Source organism: Staurois parvus, unplaced genomic scaffold (genome assembly GCF_062004578.1).
Source record: "Staurois parvus isolate SC_StPar_1 unplaced genomic scaffold, SC_StPar_1.0 ptg000530l, whole genome shotgun sequence".
Lineage (NCBI taxonomy): Eukaryota > Metazoa > Chordata > Amphibia > Anura > Ranidae > Staurois > Staurois parvus.
Genome location: NW_028318326.1, coordinates 2,436,435 through 2,461,767, shown reverse-complemented (window position 1 = coordinate 2,461,767; position 25,333 = coordinate 2,436,435). Strand labels below are relative to the sequence as shown.

Below are 25,333 nucleotides of genomic sequence, written 5' to 3'. Positions count from 1 at the left end.
TGTATTTTGTTGTCCAGTGTGTTACAGTGTACTGCAGTGTCCAGTGTGTTACAGAGTACAGTGCATTGCGGTGTCCAGTGTGTTACAGAGTACAGTGCATTGCGGTGTCCAGTGTGTTACAGAGTACAGTGCATTGCGGTGTCCAGTGTGTTACTGAGTACAGTGCATTGTGGTGTACAGTGCATAGCAGTGCCAAGTGGGTTACAGAGTACAGTGCATTGCAATGTCCAGTGTGTTACAGTGTCCAGTGTGTTACAGTGTCCAGTTCATTACAATGTACAGTGCATTGCGGTGTCCAGTGCGTTACAGTGTACAATGCATGGCAGTGCCAAGTGCGTTACAGTGCATTTTAAATATTGTATTGTTTTTTTCCTGTTTTTTGCACTACAAATAAGATATGTGCAGTGTGCATAGGAATTTGTTCATATTTTTTTCAAACTATAGTCCGGCCCCCCAACAGTGTGAAGGTCTGTGAACTGGCCCCATTTAAAAAGTTTGAGGACCCCTGATCTAGAGAATGGGGTGACTCAAGACTGTCCATAATTTTAAAAGGTGCCTTGACTGAAAAAAGGTTGAGAAACACTGAGCTAGAGAACCATGACATGAGAGAGTTACACTGGTAATCAATCAGTCATGTGCTGGGACTTGTCATTTATGATCAATGCCTCTTTTATTGTTCAGCATTGCACATCTATACAGGAGCAATGTTTGCTGCTGTTCCTTTTAAAGTTTAAGTCTGAAATGGTATGACCCACGAAGTTTAAACAGAGCCACATGTGAGGGTCAGAAATAAGTTAGCATTAGCAAAAAAATAGAAGACACTCCAAACTTACTGTAATATTAGTTTATTAACAGTTATGTGTAACATAAAATAGAACGTATCATAAATATGAATTCACAGTTATGTAAAAGGGTATGTCCATTGAAAACGGATTCTTTATTGGGCAGATGCCTGCTCAACAAATCATCCACTGACTTATTTAGTGTCCTTGAGAACCAAGCTGTGCTCCTCCATTCTAGAGTCTCACTCCTCCTGTCACCTTATTCAGAATGTAACGTTAGCTAAAAACCCAACAGGCAGTTTGAGAGTGTTTAGTAACGGAGCTCCAGAGTAGAGATCTTGCGGTCATAAGAGACTTTAGAAGCCAGCGTGTGATTTCACTGACCACCATCTACCTACAAATAGCTTTAGATGAACCAACCCTTTCACAATAGATTCCGTTTATGTAGCCATCCAAAACACATTTCATAAGCCTCAACGGATTGCAGACTTTTGCATCACCCCTCCAGTTGACATCCAGCGTAGTGTTTCTTGTAGTTTGTTAGATGAATATGACATTTACAATGACACAAATGTAGCTGGTAGCTGCAAACATGGCTTTTAACATTTCTAATCTAGACTAATCACTCCGATGACGCTTGTTTTAAATAGGCTATTAGATCCAAGCGTTCATTCTTCTTCTTAATCCCAGCGAATATCATCTTGGTTCCGGGTATATATTTTTTTGGGTTTTCCAGATATTCTAGCAAAGTATCCTCTCCCCACACAATACCTGTAAAAAGAAAATAATAATCCATTAGCATTGTTTGTTGTCCATTGTCACAGATCTGAAGTTTTGATCCTAGGTCAGAATTCATTCCATAGCTAAGAATCTCTAAGACCCAATTTTTAACTTTAAGTAGGGTACTGAAACTTCAAGAGCTTTATTTCTCAATGTTATGCCCAACTGTTGATGTTTTTTCTTAAAGATTTCCCATCAAGTGTGGCGAGGTACTGGGGGAGAGATGTGGGATCCATAGAGGAAGATCAGTGAGAGGTGGCCTTACAAGCTGCCCAACAATGCTCTCAGTGTTACAAAGCAACTTTCCCAATTAGACATACTTATGTGATCCCACTATACTGCAAAACTATTCAAAATGGGGATTCTGGATAATATAACGTGTGGCAGATGTTGCAGGGACCATGGAGACTTGATCCACTGACTCTGGCACTGCCCCAATCTACGCATATACTGGAGAGGGTTGGTGGACGCCTTAAACAAGGTGTTCCAAGCCTCTGTTCAAATCCTAAAAAATGCATACTGGGTGTTTTAGACTCACTTTGCAAGAGCTAAATAGAGGGGCCATCTCAAAGGCATTGTTCCTAGCTCATAAACTTATTCTGCTTTGTTTGAAGTTAGCAACACCTCCTATGGTTAAGACATGGATACCCCATGTTGGAGATACACTTATGAATGAATGCCTAATTTACCAACATGGGGGTTGGATAAATTTGAAAAACTTTGTGAGCCCTGGCTTGACATACCTGGGTTGTGCCCTCTGTATTTAGTCTGAGGTAGAATGATTACTGAAGAGGGGAGAGGGATTTAACTACTTTAACCTCCAGGCGGGCTGATTATGTCAGTATTTCTGTGCTCAAAGCGGTACTTTTTTTGCATGGAAGTATGCTGTTTTTTATTGTAGGCCTGTAATTTTTAGGAATAACTCACTGATATCTGTCCGAACAAGAGTCTAGTAAACATCCCGGGTATGATAAAATTTGAAACACAAAATCATAAATTATAATAGAATAAATAATCATAAAAAATAGTAATAATAATTCAATAATATAATCAAACCAAAAACACTGAAATTTGAAATATTTCGCCAAGTTCGCACATCGCTGATCTTAGTCGCATAATGGTTTTCAGTGTCTGATGACGAATTGCCCCACGAATCATTATCACTCAATTCTGCAAGTGGTTCTAATTTACTATCGCGGTTTTCTAGCTGGTCTAAAACCGATTTTGACATAAAAGGGACGCTTTTTGGATGCCATGGACTTCTCAGTTTCCAGGCAGAAAGAAGAGTAAAAATGCAGGCAGGGCACAGAACAAAGCATTAGGGACAAAATGTGAAATGGTTTGATACAGTAATGTTTTACTATGATTTTAGTGTTTTTTGTGAACGTCACTTTTTAAAAGTTTTAAATTCCCCGCCAGTTCCGGCCCCCGTACGTCCCGACGCTCGCAGGGACCGGAACCCGGATGCTGGCATTGGCTGGGGACGCTGCAGGGGGGGACATCGCGGGAGCGCAGGACAAGGTAAGTGAAACAGAGATCCCAGAGCAACGCTGCATGGTATTCCTGAGTGTAGCTCGGGGTTACCGCTTTTGGCACTGATAATTAACTCCGAGCTACACTCGGGAATACAACCAGGGAGGTTAAGGGCCGACGCGCACTACATAAATGCAGTCCAGATGCATGCGCTTTTTTTTTTTTTTTTTTTTTACACGTTCCAGTGCATTTTTACACATTCCAGTTCATTTTTTAACTCTCTCTTTTTCTTCAATTTAAATAGGGACATGTGCGTGCCAGTGCATTTTACCACATTCCAGTACAGTGTTGTGCAGAAAAAATGCTCTACTTTTTTTCTGCAACCGAAATGCACTGGAACTGCAAGCACTGATGTGAACTAGGACAATGACAACCATATAACCTACTCTGTTTTGGATGCAGAAAAAAAAAAAAAGCAACTGAAAACGCATGTAGTGTGAACTTGCCCTAAGATATGTAAAAATCAGTATTTTTTGCTAGAACATTTCTTAGAACCCCCAAAAATCATATATTTCTTTAAAGCAGAGGCCCTAGAGAATAAATTGGTGGGTGTTGCAATTTTTTTTTATTTCCCACGGTATTTGTGCAGTGCTTTTCAAATACAATTTTTTAAAAAGACAAAAAACACTTTTTTGAATTTTACTGCACAAAAACACAATACAATGCCCAATTGTTTGGTAAAATATAAAAAGGATGATGTTATGCCAAGTAAATAGATACTAAACATGTCACGCTTTAAAATTGTGCATGCCGGTGACAAATGGCGTACATTTTACTATCTATAGGCAATGCTTTAAAAGCCTTTACAAGTTATCATTTAGATTTACACAGGACGTCTGGTGCTAGAATTACTGCCCACAGTCTGATGTTTGTGGTGATACCTCGCACATGTGGGACAATCGCTGTTTGCGCACGTGCGGGACAGACGTGTGCGGTCGCCTTTGTGTGTGAGTACGGGAAGACAGGGGCGCTAAAAAAAAAAAAAAATTTTTTTTAATCTTTACATTGTGGTTTTAATTTTTTTTATCACTTTTATTGTTATGACAGGGAATGTAAATATCCCCTGTGCTAGCAATACGCAGGGACAGGTACTCTATATAGAGAGATCTGGGGGTCTATAAGACCCCAGAAGTCTCTTGTGCCCTTAAAAGCATTTGATCACACCATGATGGGTGAGATCAAATGATTCTCCTTTTTAAAAAGTGTTCCGTTTACATACAGGGAAACCGGAAGTGATGTATGCTCATTGCATTCTGGTTCCTAAATGCTAGAGGTAATCAGAGCCATTCAGATTGTCTCTGTGATCAATCGGCGGAAGCGCTGGCTGGTCACTCAGATTTCCTGGTGGGATGGAGAGCCGGAGAAAGCAATAGAAGGCAGTGGGAGACGTGCCCTTCTACTGCTTGTAATAACGATTCAGAGGCTAATTAGCCACTCGGATTGGTTTTACAAAAAAGCTGACCATCTGCCGTACACACAAAAAAAAAATAAAGGAAACCAGGATAATGTCTGCAGCTGCTTTACGAGTACGTCACTGGAGCTGAAGTGCTGAAGTGGATAGGGAGCTCTGTACTGCAGCAGACAACTAATCAATTCACACATTTGTTTGGTACCTTCATGAATTCAAGATACTGTTTACTGTTCTTTATCTGCTTGGAGAACAGTATGTCCTATATGTACTATGATGCAATGTGATTTTCTTGCTCTGGAAAGGTTTACGCTTAAAGTTTTTCTGTTTGATTAAAAGAAAAAAAAAAAAAAAAAAAAAAAAAGAGAAGAAGAATCTCTAAGACAAAAAAAAAAAGCTAGAAAGCTTACATCGCAATCATCCCAAATAATTTTGTTTACACATTATGATTTTTTAAGTCGTTAGAACTGGTAAAAAGAAAAAAAGTTATGTGTAAGGGCTCTTTTTTGCATAGCATCAAACAAAATGCTTCATATGATATAATAAACAGAACAAAAAGGGAGCAAATAAGAGAAGCTCATTGTTAAGGTTTACACACACTTTAAAGGGGGGGAGGACGATCTAGGCAAGAAGGATAAATGCATTATCTGTGAAAGTATATAGTTATCTTTTAAATAGGATCTGCATGCATTAGAGTGCCCTCAAAGATGCAAATCCCTGCCCTCAAAGAGCAACATGAATGGCATCAGGAAAGATTGTCCTATTGCCATTTATAATGATTGCTAGGCTGAAGTCAAACTGACAACAAATAAATAGTTTTCTAAGTGGCATTCTTATCCAAAAAGAAGTCAAATTGATTTTACCAGTAGGTGGTGCTATGTGCCATTGGATATTGTGGCTCCACGTTTACAGAGATCTGGGGAGCTGTTAATAGCAGGGATACCTCTGTACAAGTACAAAAGAGAAGCCTACATTTCCTCCCTACAATCCTACGTCTTCAAAGTTAAAGCTGAACTCAAGGCATGAAGATTTTCATTAGGGGCAGGTTCACACTATGAATCGAACAGGAACGCGCTGTGCGTTCCTGTGTGATTCACATGTAATCCGGGTGCAGTGAGATTTCAGCCCATTGTGCTGGATCACAGCAAAAGTAGTTCATGCACTACTTTACAAAATGCAGAGCAACAGCATTGCATAGTACTTCTGAACCGTGTGATCTGGCGCAGGCAAACACACTGCGTTTGGTGTGCCATTAGCATTAAGGACACCCGCTGCAGATTGCAAGGGCAGTGCGTTTTGAATGCGGTACGGGATATGCACAGGAATGCAGGTTTCCTGCACCACGTTCAGGTGTTGTGGGGATATAGACACTAACAGCAACTTCTGGACCATGGTAGCCAATTGTTTTCTATGGCTTGTCCTTCAGCAAAAGCTGTCCAGCCACGTTTATTGCATTGTACATAAAAAATGCACTACATCAAATGCAGCAATGTGAGTGTGGCTTGAAATGTATGTAAAGGAAAAAATTTATAATTTTTGGAAAAAGTGGGGAAGCGTTAGATCACTGCTAAGCATTTATTGCTGTGTCCTTACTGGGCGAATCATTTGTCCTGGTGACCAAGAAACAGATAAGTGGAAATCCTTTGTCAAGGAGACAAAACATAAAAGGGAAATACTACATTTTAAAGTCTTCTGGGGACAAATTTGTTGATGACAACTCCCTAAGATGTGAGTTTCCCTCACTGTAGGGAGATTTCATCTCACAAAAGACAGGGATTGAAGGGAACGCTTCCCAGAAGACCTTAAAAAGTCCCTGCTGGGGTTTTAACCTTTCCCTAAAGTTTGGGCACTTTAAAGGATAAGTCTACTTAAAAAAAAAAAATAATAATAATAAAAAAAAAAAATTATATATATATATATATATATATATATATATATATATATATATATATATATATATATATATATATATATATATATATATATATATACACACACACACACACACACATACATACATATATTCACATACACACACGCACCTCGGTTTGCAAATTTAATGTGTTTTCTGGGACGTTTCGTATTGCGAAAAATTCGTAAACCAAAGCGCGGTTTCCCATAGGAATGCACTGAAAACCAATTAATCCGTTCCGGGAGGTCAGAAAAAAGTCACTATAGGTCAGTGCTGGTTTTTAAATGCAATCACCGGCTTTTTTTCTTCTTCACTATGGCTCAGAGAATCAGCTGTCACTTTCCCCCCAGCTAAAAAAAATCTTGGACTCAGACTTTTAGTTTGAGTCCGAGATAAAAGAAACAAAGTATCCTTTTGCTCCAGGGAAAGTGACAGCTAATTCTGTGAGCTAGAACGAAGAAAAAAAAAAAAAAAAGCTGGCAATTGCATTTAAGAATCGACACTGACATACACTTCGTATTGCGAAAACAATTTGTAAACAGAGGCATTATTTTCAATGGATTTTCATTCGTTAACCGAGGCATTCGTAAACCAAGGTACACCTGTGTAAGTATAATATATATATATATATATATATATATATATATATATATATATATATATATGGTATATAAAATTATATTTATTAATAATAATAGCACATTTTTGCACCTGTAAGGCATTGCACCCAAGATCAGCATATTGTGAGTGTAATACCACAGTCCTGCAGATTGTATCTGTCTGCCTGTACTTTCAATACACTTTGACAGGAAGCTCAATGAACTACCTAGAACGGTCAAACAGCAATCTGGTAGTTCATAGAGAACTAAAATCTGACAGCTGCAAAGGCTGTCAAGACTTGTAGTTTTCCCATTCAAAGAACACTGGGGTTTGCTGACTAAAGCTGAAGAATGCAAAATCAGATGCACTTCTGCATAGAAACCAATCAGCTTTCAGGTTTTATTGCCAAAGCCTAACTGAACAAGATGAGGTTAGAAGCCGATTGGCTACCATGCACAGCTACACCAGATTCTGAGTGAACTAGCTTTAGTAAATCTCCCCCACTGTGAATGAATGACCTGTCTGGGCGGCAAAGTGTTTTTTATTTTAGTTTGAGACAGCTAGTGGGGGGAGTAGATCATCCACTAGCTGTCCAAACAGGGATGGGGGCAGCTCATTTGTTACGTTACACCCTAGTGAACCTAAGGGCTTTTGTGCCATGGGCAGCCATTAATTCCAATGGGCCGTTGCACACAGATGCAGTAAAACTAGCTAGTAAAACATCTGTGTTACTGGTTAGTATTTTACCTGTATAAGTATGTACCGTATTTTTCGCTCCATAAGACGCACTTTTTTCCCCCAAAAAAAGGGGGGAAAATGTCAGTGCGTCTTATGAAGCGAATATAAAGCGGCCGGTCCGGTATTTCTGCCGCCACCATGTCAGAATACCGGGCTGGCCGCTCAGCTGTTCTCTCTTACAGGGCCTTACCTGTTCCTCGCTCCAGCGCTGCACAGTCTTCCCGCGCTGGCTTCTGTTACAGCCGGGTGCCCACTGCGCTTCGCTTTGTGAATGGTCCGGTGTCTTCTGGGACACATGACAGGTCCCAGAAGGCGCCGGGCCATTCACAAAGCGCAGCGCTTCTCGCACATGCGCAGTGGGCACCCGGCTGTCACAGAAGCCGGCGCTGGGAGAAGAAGGACATCTCCCTCCCTCCCCAAAGGTCAGCAGTCTCTGGTCATCCCCTGTACCGTGTCGGCAGTCTCTGGCCATCCCCTGTACCGTGTCGGCAGTCTCTGGCCATCCCCTGTGCCGTGTCCGCAGTCTCTGGCCATCCCCTGTGCCGTGTCCGCAGTCTCTGGCCATCCCCTGTGCCGTGTCCGCAGTCTCTGGCCATCCCCTGTGCCGTGTCCGCAGTCTCTGGCCATCCCCTGTGCCGTGTCCGCAGTCTCTGGCCATCCCCTGTGCCGTGTCCGCAGTCTCTGGCCATCCCCTGTGCCGTGTCCGCAGTCTCTGGCCATCCCCTGTGCCGTGTCCGCAGTCTCTGGCCATCCCCTGTGCCGTGTCCGCAGTCTCTGGCCATCCCCTGTGCCGTGTCCGCAGTCTCTGGCCATCCCCTGTACCGTGTCCGCAGTCTCTGGCCATCCCCTGTACCGTGTCCGCAGTCTCTGGCCATCCCCTGTACCGTGTCCGCAGTCTCTGGCCATCCCCTGTACCGTGTCCGCAGTCTCTGGCCATCCCCTGTACCGTGTCCGCAGTCTCTGGCCATCCCCTGTACCGTGTCCGCAGTCTCTGGCCATCCCCTGTACCGTGTCCGCAGTCTCTGGCCATCCCCTGTACCGTGTCCGCAGTCTCTGGCCATCCCCTGTACCGTGTCCGCAGTCTCTGGCCATCCCCTGTACCGTGTCCGCAGTCTCTGGCCATCCCCTGTACCGTGTCCGCAGTCTCTGGCCATCCCCTGTACCGTGTCCGCAGTCTCTGGCCATCCCCTGTACCGTGTCCGCAGTCTCTGGCCATCCCCTGTACCGTGTCCGCAGTCTCTGGCCATCTCCTGTACCGTGTCCGCAGTCTCTGGCCATCTCCTGTACCGTGTCCGCAGTCTCTGGCCATCTCCTGTACCGTGTCCGCAGTCTCTGGCCATCTCCTGTACCGTGTCCGCAGTCTCTGGCCATCTCCTGTACCGCGTCCGCAGTCTCTGGCCATCTCCTGTACTGTGTCTGCAGTCCATTGGTTCAGAATTTTTTTTCCCCTGTTTTTTGCCTCTAAAACCTAGGTGCGTCTTATGGTCAGGTGCGTCTTATGGAGCGAAAAATACGGTAAATCACACCTGCTTCTGTGGAAGTGGATTATATTATAGCTAGAATAATTTTTACACATGTACAGGAATGTAAGCGTGCATAGCGCATTGACATACAACAGCGGATGTTCTAAAACTTGCATTACAGTGAACCTGTGTAGTGTAAACAGAATCCAACTGTGGTGGGGTCAGATTGGTTATCTCCCTCCATTTTGGGGGGTGCTTTTGGGGGGGTTCTAGGGGACGTTGTGGAGGGGTTTGGGATGCATATCTGCGATGCACTGTATCTTTACTTTTGATTTTGTGAATATTTATATAAGGGACAGCCCTATGGGTGTGCAGCCTATTATATTTTTTCTAATAAAATGGAATGACACAGGGAAAAAGTAATGAACACATGAAGAAAGGGAGGTGAAAAAAGGCATGGAAAGCCAAGACACCTGCTGAAATCTATCAGTAATTAGAAAGCAATCCTGCCCCTTGTCAATGCAAAAATAATATCAACTGGTTCAGTCTCAATTGATGGCCTATAAAAAGGAGTCTCATTACCAAGGTGTCACACAAGAAACATCTCATGATGGGGAAAAAGCAAAGAGCTCTATCAAGATCTTTGCAACCTTATGGTTGCAAAACATACTGATGGCATTGGTTACAAAAGGATTTCTAAACTTCTGAAAGTTTCAGTGCACTGTTGGGGTTATAATCCAGAAGTGGAAAAGAACATGATTTCACCATAAACTGGCCACGACCAGGTGCTCCTTGCAAGATTTCTGACAGGAGTGAAAAGAAATATCAGAAGACTTGTCCAAGAGCCAAGGACCACTTGGTTCAGAAAGACCTGGAATTAACAGGTATATTTGTCTCAAAGAAAACAATAAGTAATGCACTCAAATGTCATGGCCTGTATGCATGCTCACTGCGCAAGACTCCACTGCTGAAGAAGAAATACTGGGAGAATATAGTCTGGTCAGATGAGACCAAAATTGAACTCTTTGGATGCCTACAATACACCATGTTTGGAGGTAAAATGGCACTGCACATCAACCCAAAAACACCATACCAACAGTGAAGTTTGGAGGTGGGAACATCATGGTGTGGGGAGTTTTTCCAGCATACGGTACTGGCAAACTTCATATCATTGAAGGATGAATGGAAAAATGTACCATTCTTGAAAAAATATGCCATCTACCAGGACGATGAAGATGAAACAAGGGTGGACATTTCAGCAAGACAATGATCCCCAAACACAAAGCCAAGGAAACTCTCAGTTGGTTTCAAAGAAAGAAAATAAAGCTGCTAGAATGGCCGAGCCAATCACCTGACTTGAATCCAATAAAAAAATCTATGGAAAGAATTAAAGATCAGAGTTCATAGAAGAGGCCCTCAGAACCTTCAAGATTTGAAGACTGTTTGTGTGGAAGAATGGGCCAAAATCACACCAGAGGAATGCATGAGATTAGTTTCTCCATACAGGAGGAGTCTTGAAGCTGTCATTTCCAACAAAGAACTTTGTACGAAGAATTAAATAAATTTCAGTTAGTGTGCTCAATACTTTTTCCCTGTGTCATTCCATTTTATTACACATAAACTAATTTCTGAACTTATTTATTTTGGTTTCTTTGTATGTATGGATTGCATGGGTTGTTACCAACATGTGAAAATGTAATGTCAATAGCACCTCTAGATATATATTTACTGAGAAAAAATGGTGACATGTTCAATACTTTTTACCTGCTGTATAATTTACCCCTTGCTGTTCAGAGCAATTTTTTTCAGAAGTTCAAATCAGCTTTTGCTAGAAAATTACTTTCCCCAATAAAAAAAATGGTGGCTCTTGTAATTTTTTTTATGTCACATGATATTTGTGTAGCCGTTTATCAAAAACAAATTTCCAGGTAAAACTACACTAAACACACATAAACGAACACACAAATACAATCGAATACTCAATTTTTGGGGGGAGTTATAAAAAAATGTGGTTGCATCAAATAAAGAGATATCAAACATGTCAAGACTCAAAATTGCAAGTGCTCATGAATTTCCATAGGTAATGCTTTAATCGTAAATGATGACCATAGAGAATTACTGCTCTCACTCCGACATTCTTGGCAATACCCCACCTGTGGTGCAATCACTGTTTACTAATGAGCACTGGACCTACACATGTTTGTATATTCATGTAGGGGGAGGAGATGCTTTTGAGATTTTTTTTCTTATTAAAATTATTTTGTATCTTTTAAAATTTTTAACAAGCTCCCTACGTGATAGTTTTGAGCAGGTGATAGGTACTCTTTAAGGAGACAACAGGGGTCTATTAGACCTTCAATATCTTCTCTACCCTCTAAAGCAGCTAACTGGTTCCCTGGCGGGGGGGGTGGTTGGGGAACCTTCAGTGATTGGGTGACTGCAAAGCCAAAAAAACGCTGGATAAAAAACACTGGTAACGTTTTTAGTAGCATTAGTGTTGTATTAGCGTTTTTACAGTATATATAGGGAAAAATAAAACGCTAGAAAAAAAAAAGCTGTTCGGAGCTATTTAGTAGTGTTTTTTTCTGCTGGAAAGATGCCCCAAAAAAACTCTACAAAAACAATTTTTTTTTCTAGATGCTAAAGCCCCATGTACACAGAACACTTCTGAACGATGAAAACTGACTGCTGGAAAACGTAGGTTTAAAAACACGTCTGTTTAGCCGCGTTTGCATAATGCGTTTATATGCGTGTTTAGAAGCGTTTTTTAAAGATAAGCACAGGAGAACCTTCCAAATGCCCAGAATGCACTGAAAAGTGGTAAATTATTAACTATTTCAGACTGTTTCTGAGAAATACACCGAGTAGAAGCAGAGACAGCAGTATGTGTTGAGATAATTAGGTGCGCGTTGCTCATTAACATTTCTTTTGTTTGCAAGGGTGGGAAAGGTCTGGTGGAGGGAGTCATTAAGGCCACCTGGCAGGGGGTCTTCATGAGGAATTTGAGGTGTGAATGGTCATTAACATCTTTTGTTTCCAAGGGTGGGAGAGGTCCGAGGTGTGAATTGGTCATTACAATGTGTGACACGCTTGGTAGGAACATCCTGTGTTTAGTGTTTTGTCCATCTGAGTACATTGAACACGCTTTGCATGCATTTTTCATGATGAAAAATGCTCTGGACAGCATCGGGAACTGGAAGAGTTAAAAAAACATTTTCAGACGCAAACGCTTATAAATGCGATATGCTGCGTTTAGAAGCGTTTTGCGTTTGAAACGCTGATGAAATCGACTGCTGAACGCAAGTTTTCTGCGTTCAAAAAAACAACTGTAAACTCAAATGCCTGTAAATGAAGATGTGTACATGGACACATAGGAAAACATCAGGGTGAGTTCTGGGGATGCTGAAAAAAACGCTGAACAGCTCCTAAACGCGAGTTTATCAGCTGCAGTGTACATGAGCCCTAAAGCTTAAATAATGCAAATAGCCTAAAGTAGTGTGCATGGACACATAGGATAACACTATTTTGCTTCTAGGAGCAAAAAAATAAATAAATAAATGCTAATAAAAGCTACTAGGAGCTTAAAAAAAAGCACTAGTGTGCATGGAGCCTTACTGAGCCAATCGCAGGCTGTAAAAAGTGATACCAAGATAATGGTTGCAGCTGCGGTTTTGAGCTTGTCATAACCACTTGCTGACAAGACGCATACACCAGGGGCGGACTGACCATTTGGACACTCGGGCACTGCCCGAGGGCCCGGGGTCAGTAAGGGGCCCCATGAGATGCCCCTGGTACCTTTTTCCTAGGCTTTTTGAGTTTGGGCAAGGACACAGGGGCCCCATGATCCCCTATTGCCCGGGGGCCCCATGAGTTGTCAGTCCGCCCCTGACATACACAATATATGTATGGCAGTCAGCGAATGGTTCATATTGACGTCCAAAGATTAGCTTCTTTCAGGGGGTTCTAGCAGCGCTGTGAAAGTAAAGGCAGACACCTTATGATGCCTGCTCTACAGCAGCAGCCATTTGGATTCTTTATACATCATACAAGATCACTTGCTCTGACACAACATGAAAGAGCAGAAAGATGAGGACTGCTGGGTTACATTACATGTAGGATACCTTTGCTTTTGTTTGCATCAGTGTAAGTAAATCCTGGAGCCTGTCCTGTTTTGCGACCAAAAAGACCCCATAAATTTGGTCCAGTTTTATGCTTCCCATTTTTGTCAACAGTGTGGCACTGGGAACATTTCTGGACGAAAATCTTCTTCCCCTTTTCCACATCACCCATTGTGATTTCTGCCTCAGACCTATAGGAACAAAGACAAAAAACATACAAGAATGAATGGGGGGGAAGAAAAAGTCAAGCAGTTAGGTTACGTGTGCTGAAAATACGACAAGACTTGCTTGTCTATGCAGAAACAGTGTGTTGTGTAACTCAGACCTGCTGAAAATAGGACTCTGACCTCTCTAAACAGCTGCCAAAGTCGTGTTAAGTCCTCATGCACACTGGACGTTTTTACAGCGGCTGTTTTTGGCTTTTGACATTTTTTTCTACAGCTAGTAAACCCCCCAGCATGTTATCCTATGTGTCCATGCACACAGACTGTAATCAATGTTTTTTTGGCTGGGACATTTTTTGGCTGGAAAAAAAAACCCAGGACTAGTGGGTCTCTAGAGGAGTTTTTTAGCTCTAAAAACACTCTAACGCTGAAAAACATGGCAAAACGGCACAAACCAGCGTTTGACTTCTTTTGAGCAAAAAGAAAATATTTTTTTTGTAAAAAAAAAAAACGCTGAAAAATGCAAACATGAGAAATTAAGCTCCGAGGAGCAGGGCCCTCCTATCCCTCTTGTATTGAACTGTATTGTTGCTGTATTGTCTCCCGTTATATTGTAAAGCGCTGAGCAAACTGCTGGCGATATATAAATTAATAATAATAATAAAATGCCGCTAAACACTAATGCAAAAACGCTACAAAACTCACGTTTTTAATGTGACTTGACACAGCTAACATTACAAGCATCAAAATGTCCAGTGTGCATGAGGGCTGAAGCTGCAGCCTTTAATCACCTCCCGTCTGGCCGTTGTATATAAACGGCCGGACGGTGGCAGAGCAGGGGCAGGTGGCCGTTTATAAATGGCCTCCCCACCCCCTGCCTGTGCGCACTCCCTGGGACAGCGCAGCACCGCGTTCCTCCGGACACAGTGGAACACCGATCGTCGTACGGGACCTCTGTGCGAGGTCCCGATCATGTGATCACTGACTGACCAATCAGTGATCACATGCAGAGTGGTAAGCAAGATGTCACTTCTGACATCATTGCTTACTACGTGTGAAATATGTGAATGATCAGAGGTCACATGGTACAACGTTTTTTGGCAACGTTTTTGGCAAGGGTGTGTTTTTTGGCTGCAAAAAAAAAAAAAAAACCCTGAACTAGTGGGTTTATAGAGGAGTTATTTTTAGCTGTAAAAACGCTATAAAGCTGAAAAACAGCGTTTTTGGACTTTTTTGAGCAAAAAAAAAACACTACGGCTAATCAAGACATTGTAGGACTGAAACCTGGAGGAAGCCGGAGAGAAGATGCTGGGAAAAGTGATGAACTCTCCACTAGGGAGATCCCCTCCTCTACTGTCACCGAGAACAGTGACAGGAGCTCCAATATTTTAGGTGAGGCGAAATCCTCTAATGGGGATACTTGTTCTGGGGACAACTAAGAGGACAACGCCCCTTACTTTGGGAGATTTCATCTAACTTCCTGTGGTCTCTGGAACAGGAAGTGAAGGAAAATTTCTACAACAATGTAAACAGCATAGAAAAAGAAAGAGAAAAGACTTGCAATGGTTCTAAAGTGCAAAAAAAGCCTCCTACCCTTTTACAGACGGACAGTGCAATCTTAGGCCTCTGTTTACATCTGTGGTTGCCATGGTGCTGCACAACGGAGTAGCACCCCGGTAACCATGACAGTTTAACCCATTCAAGGCATGACTCTGGTGATGACTGGCTTTACATTAGCGGCAGAGATTGCGGTTTGCAGTTAGGGGTGATAGGTCGCCTCCTCTCTACCCGTTTTAACCCTCAAAATGCCAACCCAAGCTTGAATGGGTTGTACTGGGCGGCATTACTGCATGCCAAAAGTGGAAGCTTTGCTTATCTGCCCCCCCCGCCACATTTAGCAACTTTTGGGGGGGGGAGTGGTGAACTGAGCCAGAAGTTTCACCCCCCCTTCCCCCCCACAGCCATCTGGGACATTTTACAGCTCCCAGAGGACTGTGGCCCATTTACAGAGCGCAGCACGATTCACGCATGTGCAGTAGGAAACCGGCGGTAAAGCAGCACAGCTTCACCACTGGTTTCCCTTAGTCAAGATGGCGGTGCCATCACCCGACATTGACGAACCGGCTCTGGGTGAGGACTCTGCTGGATCCCTGGACAGGTAAGTGCCCTAATATTAACTGCTTCACGGCTGCCCTATAGCATAAGTACTGCTACAGGGCTGCGCAAAATCACGTAAATATATGTGATTTTGCATTTCTGGGAAGGGAACGCATGCGCACCAGCCTACCCGCAACGCCATTGGTGGCTATAGCTGTTAATCACCGGGTCCCAGCTGGAGATTCCCCGCTGGCACCCGGTGATCGCCGAGAAACACTGACAGGGGAGAGGTCTGTATGCAAACACAGATCTCTACCCTGTCAGCACCAGCATGCTGCTTTGTATTGTTCTGCATAACAGAGCAATACAAAGCAGCATGCTGAAACAGTAACACAGCAAACAGTTAACCTTTTGATTGCCCCAGATGTTAACCCCTTCCTGCCCAGTGTCATTAGTACAGTGTCAGTGCTTTTTATTAGCACTGATCACTTTATTAGTGTCATTGAGATGTCAGTGGCAGTCAGTTCCCCCCCCAGTGTGAGAATACCCGCTACAGTCCCGCTATAAGTCGCCGATCACCGCCATTACTAGTATAATGTTTTTTTTAAATCCCTATATATACCGCCATTTGTAAATGCTATAACCTTCACGTAGACCAATTAATTTACATGTATTGGCATTTTTTTTTTTTTTAGCAGACGTAGCAAAATACATTTTGGCCTAAATTTATGACGAAATTTGATTTCATTTTTTTACTGGACATGTTTAATAGCAAAAAGTCAAAAACATTGTTTTTTTTTCCAAAACTGTCAGTCTTTTTTTATAGCACAAAAAATAAAAAACTCAAAAGCGATCAAATACCACCAAAAGAAAGCTCCATTTGTGGGGAAAAAGGACAAATTTAATTTGGGTGCAGCGATGCATGACCACGCAATTGTCAGTTAAAGTAACACAGCGCCGTATCGCAAAAAATGGCCTGGTCAGGAAGACTCCCTTCTTGGCCAGGCCATTTTTTGCGATATGGCGCTGTGTTACAAATCCTCTGGAGGGCAAGTGGTTAAAAAGTCAGCAGATACAGTATTTGTAGCTGCTAACTTTTAATTTTTGGTAGGGGGGCCAGAACTCCTCTTTAACAATGCAGCTCTACCACGTTTTTACCGCCCTCCATCCACACATGTAAACCAGCCCTTAGGACTCATTCACAGATGCAGAAGGCCGTACATAGAATTCAGTGTACATCTGCCTATACAAACCAATGACCATGGGACACATACTATGGCTGGGCGCACATCTGGACGACTATATACGTCCAGTTCTCTATAGACATGATACAAATACATCTAAAAAGGGGCGGAGCATATTGATGACATACAGGTGATGCTGACTCCAAGCATGCATTGCTCTGCATGATCTACAAGAGTCTATGAGAACATCACAAACAGAAAGGCGTCCATAGATGGACACCCAGCTGATGGCCACAATCTGCCCCGATCACGTGATCTCCTCCCCCTGCACCTAGCTCTGTCTTCTCTCCCCTCCCCCTCTCACCGGACTGTTCGGTCACTGTCCGCACCGCTCTGCAGATCACGATGTCCACCTCACACGTGACTCTCCATCCGCCCTCCGGCTAATTCCATCCAACCAGTGTTCGCAAGCCGCAGGTTGACGTCACCGCAGCTGGAGACCGGCACCACGCCCAGCACCAACTCTGTCCAATGGTTTTACGCGTTCCGTGCTTATCACATGGCGATTGGCAGGAAGAATAGGATGGGCGTGGCAAGCCGAGATATTTCCTAAAATAGAAAAGTAGCCGGTAGGATTAATTGGATGGAGGATGTGGGGAGTGTATGGGGCTCTATGGGTCCATGGCGCTGACATACGCCGCAACGGTCTTATATACATACGCCGCAACGGTACATGCACAAAGGCTGTAATAATGAGGCAGTGGGAGGCATGGGACTAGTATAGGACGACTGCAAGGAGAGTCTGCGGCCAGAGCCACATGAAGCATGTTTTACCACTTGTCCTCCAGAGGATTTACCCCCCTTCCTAACCAGGCCAGTTTTTGCGATACGGCTCTGCGCAGGGGTGGACTGACAACTCATGGGGCCCCGGGTAATAGGGGATCATGGGGCCCCTGTGTCCTTGCCCAAACAAAAAAGCCTATGAAAAAGGTACCAGGGGCATCTCATGGGGCCCCCTACTGACCCAGGGCCCTCGGGCAGTGCCCGAGTTTCCAAATGGTCAGTCCGCCCCTTGCTCTGCATTATTTTGACTGAATTGCGCGGTCGTGCAATGCTGCACCCAAATGAAATTTACATCCTTTTTTCCCCACAAATACAGCTTTCAGTGGTATTTCATCACCTCTGCGGTTTTTATTTTTTGTGCTATAAACAAAAAAAACCCGACAAGTTTGAAAAAAAAATATTTTTGACTTTACGCTATAAAACATCCAGTAAAAAAAATAATTTAAAAATCGCATTTCGTCATAAATTTAGGCCAAAATGTATTGGGCTACGTCTTTGCTAAAAAAAAAAAAAAATCCCAATACATGTAAATTAATTGGTTTACGTGAATGCTATAGCGATTACTAAAGGCGGTATAGATACTGGGATTTTTTTTTTTTTTAAGGTTATACTAGTAATGGCGGCGATCAGCGACTTATAGCGGGACTGTGGCAGGCATTCTGACACTGGGGGGAACCGACTTGGGGTCACTGGCATCCCCAGTGACACAAATATAATTATCAGTGCTAATAAAAAGCACTGACACTGTACTAATGGCACTGGGGAGGAAGGGGTTATAGCGTTTACAAATGGCGGTATATATAGAGATTTAAAAAAAAAAAAAAGGGGGGGGGCGCTCGTGAGCAGCAACCAGGATGGCTGCTTCCTAAATTAACTCCTCGGCCGCCGGACACATCGGCCGATTTTCACTCCTCAGGGGGGGTCCCTCTGTTTCCTCCCTGGCCCCCTGTCTCTCCAGTGCCCTGATAGGCAAAAAAAACGCTGGCCGCCCGTGCCTCCAGCTCCCGGCAGGCTGCTCCGGAGTTTGCGGCCTACCCGCCGGCGATCGCGGCTGAAGCCGGGGCCTCGATTTTGGGCCGGCCGCCGCGGACTTCCAGGACCCCGGCCGCGGGTTCGCGGCTCTCCCCCGGGACCTCAGATGGAGCCCCAGCCGCGATTTTGGGTCCCCCGCTGTCACCATCCATAGGTGGGTCGGACCCTGGCAGTGTGGAGGACCTGGCACCAGAGCCATCCCTGCAGTCTCCCATCCCATCTCTGCGGGATGCTGAGCTCCTGCGCCGATTCAAATGTATGCTGCAGTCGGAGTTGTCCTCCGCTACCTCCAAGCTGGCCGACCGTCTTTCGCAGGAGATTCGCGAGTTGGGCAACCGGACGAACGACCTCGAAGATAAGATGGACGCTGCGGTCACGGTCATAGAGAATCACGAGCAGGATTTGTGCGACCTCAAGAAAGAATTGGCGGACGCGCTGCTACGGCTTGAGGATTTCGAGAATCGTTCCCGCCGTGGCAATCTGCGGTTAAGGGGTATCCCGGAAACGGTCGCGGATCTTACTTCCACTGCTACAGCTCTGTTTCAGGAGCTGACACCAGCTATTCCCATTGACCGGCTTGAATTTGACCGCATCCATCGTGCGTTGGGCCCCAGACGACCGGATGGGCCCCCGAGGGACATTATCATCAAATTTACGTATTACCGCACTAAGGAAACTATTCTCTTGGCGGCCAGAAACAACCTTGACCTCAGCTTCCAGGGGCATCGCTACCAGCTCTTTGCGGACCTCTCTCAGACCACTCTTCAGAAACGACGCCAATTGAAGCCCTTCACTTCGGTCCTAGTGAACCACAGTATCAAATACGCTTGGGGCTTCCCGTTTCGCCTCACCTTCACCTACCAGGGCCGCAGTCATTCTGTGGCTACGCCGGAGGAGGCCCATTCTCTCCTGGAATCCTTACACCTTCTTTCGCCCGAGGCTGCGGATCGGAGCCTGGCACATTCATCAGGATCCCCGGCAAGGCCGCTTCTTCCAAGCTGCATCTGGGAGCGGTCGTCCAATAGGAAGAGGGCCCTCCCTCAGACCCCTTCACGATCAAGTCCTTCCTGTTCTTCTCCGGGCTGAAGATGTGTCTTGGACTTCCCATGTATCATCTCACCGATGGACTTCCTTGACGGGACCGTGAGTTTGGCCCTTAGGGCTCCCCCAGTTTGTCAGCATTACGGGTTGGGACTGATATAGTGTGCCCCCTTGGATTCCTTCCCTGGTTGGGGGGGGGGGTCTCCTCATGGACTCAAGAATTATGACTTTCTGCTGTTGCAGCCTATTTTGGGCCTGGGAGTAGGTATTCCAGTTTTTGTTGGTAGCACGGAGTGAGGGCTCCCTCTGGTTTCGGGGTGGGAGGTTGATCTGGTAGGCCCGGCTGGGTGGGAGGGGGTTGGCCCCATGGTTCTCTGGGTTGCTATGGGGAGGTCATCACGGTTGCCTAGCTCCTGGGACCTTTAGTTTTATTGCTTTGGTACCCCGTTCTATTGTGTTTATTGCCTTATTGCCCTTTTGCCCCCTGGGGACTTATGTTTCTGATGTTTCCATTTGCAGCCATGTGTCCGGTGGTAGAGCCACCCCTAACTGGTATCCTTCCTTTGTAGGATGCACGTCACCATTGGCGTGACACGATTGCACTATTGTATATTCTTTTTGTGTCCTTTTCCTTCTTTCTTTCTTTGTTTTTTTTTCTTCTTTGGTTTTTTTTTGTTTTTGTTTTCTGCAGGGTTCCGGGATGCCACGGTCCGATCGCCATTGGGAGCGGAAATTGCTAGCTGCTTTATGGTTTGTTCTGCTGAGCGTGTTGCTCTGATGCCGCCATGGCCTCGCCCCTTTTGAAAATTCATTCGCAAAATGTTCAAGGCTTCAATTCGCCTCAGAAGCGGGCTAAAGTTTTTCATCACCTCAAATCGCAACAAATTGACGTGGTATGTTTACAAGAGACCAGGTTTTCTCAGTCCTTCGCCCCACGTTATCTTTCACCTCACTATCCCACCTTTTACACGGCCTCGGCTCCTGAGAAACGTCGGGGTGTCCTGATCGCTTTTAAACGCAATCTTCCCTTTGTCTGTGCTAGGAATATAGCGGACCCCACGGGCAGGTATCTGCTTCTGCAAGGCACCCTCTGGGACCAGGAGGTTACTTTTGTCTCTTACTACGCGCCTAATCGTTTTCAGGATAAATTCTTTTCACATCTTTGCACCATTGTTTCCCGACACTCTAAGGGTCTCCTTGTTGTTTTGGGGGATTCGAATGTTACTTTGGATTCCGCAATGGATAGGCGCTGCGCACGGGGGGCGGCCCCTTCTCATGACTTGGCGCTGGAGGAACGTATGCGCTCTCTCCTGCGGACAGCGGGGCTGGCGGACGTCTGGAGGGAGCTTCACCCAACGGAACGGGACTTTACATTCTATTCCAGTCCTCATGATAGTTTTTGTAGAATTGATCATATATTTATGCAGGTTCAGCAGCTTCCCTTGGTCAGGCGGATAACTATTCCCTCCTCGCCTTGGTCGGATCACGATCCCTTGGTACTTCTCCTTGCCCTCTCTGGGTCAGAACGGCGCCCTTTTCATTGGCGCATCAATGATTCTTTATTGACCACTCAGGCTACCTGCCAACAAATAGAATTTTTTTTACGAACATACTTTACGGAAAACGCGGGATCGGTCTCCTCTGCAGTGCCCCTATGGGAGGCGCATAAGGCCACGGTGCGGGGTCATGTTATACAGCTGGCGGCGGTCCGGGAGCGCCGACTTTTGGAGCTTCATTCTCTCCTGGCCTCTGCGGATGCGCGTTGGAAGTCATCTCCATCCGCGGCCCATAAACGCGCTCGGGACGCTCTGGTGGCAGAGTTGGACTTACTTGCCTCTTCGGAGGCAGAACGGGCCCTGCGCTGGACCAAACACAAATTTTATTCCTGTGCTAATAAGCCGGGCCCGATGCTGGCCAGGAAACTCAATTCTGTGGGGAAACCCCATAAACCGATTCGACTGCGACTTCCTACAGGTGGCTGTACTTCTAATCCCCAGCAGATTGTTTCCCGTTTCTCAGACTTCCTTTCACGCCTCTACGCTGAACCAGATCCCTTCCCCGTGGCTCAGGCAGAGGCATTCTTTCAAGATCTCCGACTTCCTGGGTTATCTGAGGCGGCACAGGTGGCACTCAACGCCGGTGTCACTGTACCAGAAGTGCTGCAAGCTATTAAATCTTTACGGTCCACCGCGGCCCCAGGTCCCGACGGCTTTTCCGGTCTTTATTATAAGAAATTCTCAGCCTTGTTGGCGCCCTTTTTGGCTGAGTATTTTAATGCGTTACGACAGGGCTCCTCGCCCTCTCCAGATGCGCTTAGAGTGCATATCGCCATGATTCCTAAGACGACTGATGATGTACAGGAACCGCAAGCCTTCCGGCCTATTTCTCTTCTTAATGAAGACCTGAAGATACTGGGCAAGATCCTTAGTTTTCGCATTAATAAATATTTGCGTAGCCTGGTCCACAGGGACCAGGTGGGGTTCGTCCCCGGGAGGCAGGCGGGTGATAACGTCCGTAAGGTGGTCCATCTTATACATTTTCTGCAACAACGGAAAATCCCAGGATTCTTACTGTCTTTAGACATCTATAAAGCTTTTGATTCTCTATCCTGGGAATATCTGCGGTTTGTGCTGTCTCGTTGGGGTTTTGGGGATTCTATTCTTTTTTGGATCCAGGCCTTGTATTCTTCTCCTTCGGCCTCCGTCAAATACGCTGGGTATTTTTCAGATCCCTTTCCTATTGGGCGAGGGACAAGACAGGGTTGTCCCCTGTCCCCAGCGCTCTTTGTCCTGGCGCTTGAGCCGCTGGCTTTAGCGCTTCGGACCGATTGCAATGTATCGGGGGTTCCTTACGCGGGACAGGAATTCAAACTGAATCTTTTTGCGGATGATGCCCTCCTGACTCTTACTAACCCCCTGACGACGCTTCCTAATTTGCAACAGGTTCTTGAGCGCTTCTCCTTGATTTCGGGTCTCCGTATCAACTTGGATAAGACTATAGCCCTCAATATTACTTTGGCTTCGGATTTGGTTTCGCGCCTACAATCCCACTTCCCTTACAAATGGGCTTCCTCTTCTCTTGAATACTTAGGCGTTCGCTTGACCCCCACTTATGACTCCTTGTTTGCTGCAAATTATTATCCATTGCTTAGCTCTCTATCCTCTCTTATGCATTCTTGGCAATTTCCGCACCTGTCTTGGATAGGACGGGTTAATTCGGTGAAAATGACCATCTTGCCGAAATTGTTGTATTATTTTCGCACACTCCCGGTGCGGGTTCCCCCTCATTTTCTTAGGTTGCTTCAGGCGAAGTTAATGCATTTTATCTGGGCCGATAAGCACCCCAGAGTATCCAAAAGTACGCTTTTTGCCCATAGACTTCAGGGTGGTCTTGGGGTGCCTAATGTGACTAAGTATTATCCAGCCAGATTGCCCCGCTGTCTATGTTGCACGCCTCTTCCGACGTCCCCCTCTGGGTCCTGTTGGAACTACCTAATTGTGCCCCTATCGCACTGTCGACGCTTCTATGGCTTCCCCCTGCCCTGCGCCCTATGGCACTGAGTCCGATGTTACTTCATGGCCTACAAGTTTGGGACTCGGTACGTTATTCTGGTGGTCTGATGTCACCTTTTCTGCCTTTGCTACCTATTATTAACAACCCTCTTTTCCCGCCGGGTTTGGATCACCCAGGGGCGTTTTCTTGGTGGGTGACTAATGGTTTTTCGCAGGTGCGACACTTTTTGATTTTTCTGTCCTTTCCCACCTGGGACTCTCTTCGGGAATCCCGGAATATCCCCCCAGCGGAATTTTTTCGATATCTTCAATTGCGACACTGGCTGCTCTCGCTGCGGGATACTTCTGCGTTCCCGTACCAGAAATCTGCCTTTGAACAGCTTTGCCAACAGCGTCCGGGCGCTCCGGGCCTTATATCCCTTCTTTATGCAGCTCTGAACAGACGCTCATCGCATACTTCTCTTTCATATGTTGTTCAGTGGGAGCGCGACCTGGGAGTGGCTGTGGATCCGGAGGACTGGAATAAGGCCTGGTCACTCATAGCTAAATGCTCATTTAATACGACCACACTGGAGGCAGCCTATAAGGTTTTGTTTCGTTGGTACTGGGTTCCGGCTCGGTTGGCCCGGGCTAACCCTGCCTGTAGTGATCGATGTTTTCGGGGTTGTGGTCATCGTGGTGATGCATTGCATATCTGGTGGTCATGCCCGAGACTGTTTTGTTTTTGGTCTCGTGTATTTGGCCTCCTTTTCACTTTGTTCCATCTCTCCATACGCCGGGATGTTCGGTATGCTTTGCTTCATTGCCCCATACCGGGCCTCTTGGCTCACCAGCAGAAGTTGGCTTCCTATCTGTTTTTATCCGCCACTAGAACAATTGCTCAGGCCTGGAGGAGTCCGTTTGTCCCTCTTCAGGGGGTGCGGGATCGTATGACCACTATGATGCTCAACGAACAGATGTCGAGTATCCGCAATGACTCCCAACGTAAATTTTTGAAAATATGGGAGCCGTGGTTGCAATATGCCCTTCCCTCACTCTCCCCGGCTAGTCTGGGGATGTAATGGCGTTCGGTGTTGGCGCTCTTGAATCCCTGCTCTTTGCCCCCCCCCCCCCCTTTTTTTTTTTTTTTTTCTTTTTCCTTTTTCTCTCTCTCTCTGTTTTTGGTGTGACTAGGACAGCTGCATTTAGTTGTTATAATCAGTTACATTAATGTTTTGTAACTTATGTGCCTTTGATAGCCCCTGCGTGGGCGTACCTTTTGCCCTGTTGGCATTAGAGCATTGTTTTTCCCCTTTTTTTTTATTTGGCATTTTGTTTATCTGTGCAATTGATAGCCCCTGCGTGGGCGTGTTTTACTGCCTCTGTTTATACTGTTTAAAAAATTTAATAAAAACCATTGAAATAGAAAAAAAAAAAAAAAAAGTTACACTAGTAATGGCGGTGATCGGCGACTTATAGTGGGCATTCTCACACTGGGGGGGGAACTGACTGCCACTGACATCCCAATGACACTAATACTGTGATCAGTGCTAATAAAAAGCACTGACACTGTACTAATGACACTGGACAGGAAGTGGTTAACATCTGGGACGATCAAAGGGTTAACTGTGTGCTGTTTTACTATGTGTGCGGTGTTTTACTATGGAGACAAGCTGCTTTGTATTGCTGTGAAGTGCAGAGCAATACAAAGCAGCTTGTTCATGCTGATTGGAGAGATTTGTATTGTTTACACACAGACCTCTCCCCTGTCACTGCTCCTCGGCAATCACGAGGAATCTCCGGCCAGGACCAGATGATCAATAGCTGTAGCCACCAATGATGGCGCGGGTAGGGCTGCGTGCGAGCGCACCCCCTACCTGGAAATGCAAACTGTGTGTGTGTGTGTGTGTGGTGTGTGTGTGGTGTGTGTGTGGTGTGTGTGATTTTGCGCAGCCCTGACGCCCTGTAGCAGTAGTTCTGCTTTAGGGTGAGCGTGGAAGCAGTTAAAAAATAATTTTAGGCCTGAAGATTGATTAACCCCCCCCCCCCAAACCTATATATTTTCTACAAGCAGAGGCCCTGGAGAATAAAATGGTGGTATACCAAATTCTTGTCATTGATATTAGCACAATGCTTTTACAAGAACA

The 25,333-nt window shown here is 45.2% G+C and overlaps 2 protein-coding genes across 2 annotated transcripts in view; one reads left to right on the top strand and one right to left on the bottom strand.

Moving 5' to 3' along the window:
• Positions 1-829: 829 nt before the first annotated feature.
• Positions 830-17,299, bottom strand: LOC149451578 (cytochrome c, somatic). The gene is made up of 3 exons (XM_089690440.1): positions 17,144-17,299; positions 13,338-13,525; positions 830-1,553 (listed from the first exon to the last, which is right to left on the bottom strand). The coding sequence occupies exons 2-3, from the start codon at positions 13,504-13,506 to the stop codon at positions 1,405-1,407; spliced, it is 318 nt and encodes a 105-aa protein (XP_089546566.1). The 5' UTR covers positions 13,507-13,525; positions 17,144-17,299; the 3' UTR covers positions 830-1,404.
• Positions 17,300-17,433: 134 nt separating this feature from the next.
• The window catches only part of RBM45 (RNA binding motif protein 45), a 50,894-nt gene continuing 42,994 nt past the window's right edge, over positions 17,434-25,333 (top strand). The window contains exon 1 of the mRNA XM_089690439.1: positions 17,434-17,508. Coding sequence (XP_089546565.1) covers positions 17,443-17,508 — 66 coding nt within the window. The 5' untranslated portion in view covers positions 17,434-17,442. The remainder of the gene's footprint in view (positions 17,509-25,333) is intronic.

Bases quoted from the DNA above. Each gene is read 5' to 3' on its own strand.
- LOC149451578 (XM_089690440.1), bottom strand. From the start codon at position 13,506: ATGGGTGATGTGGAAAAGGGGAAGAAGATTTTCGTCCAGAAATGTTCC. The intron at 1,554-13,337 runs GTATCCTACATG...TTCTTTTTACAG, and splicing joins TGATGCAAACAAAAGCAAAG to GTATTGTGTGGGGAGAGGAT.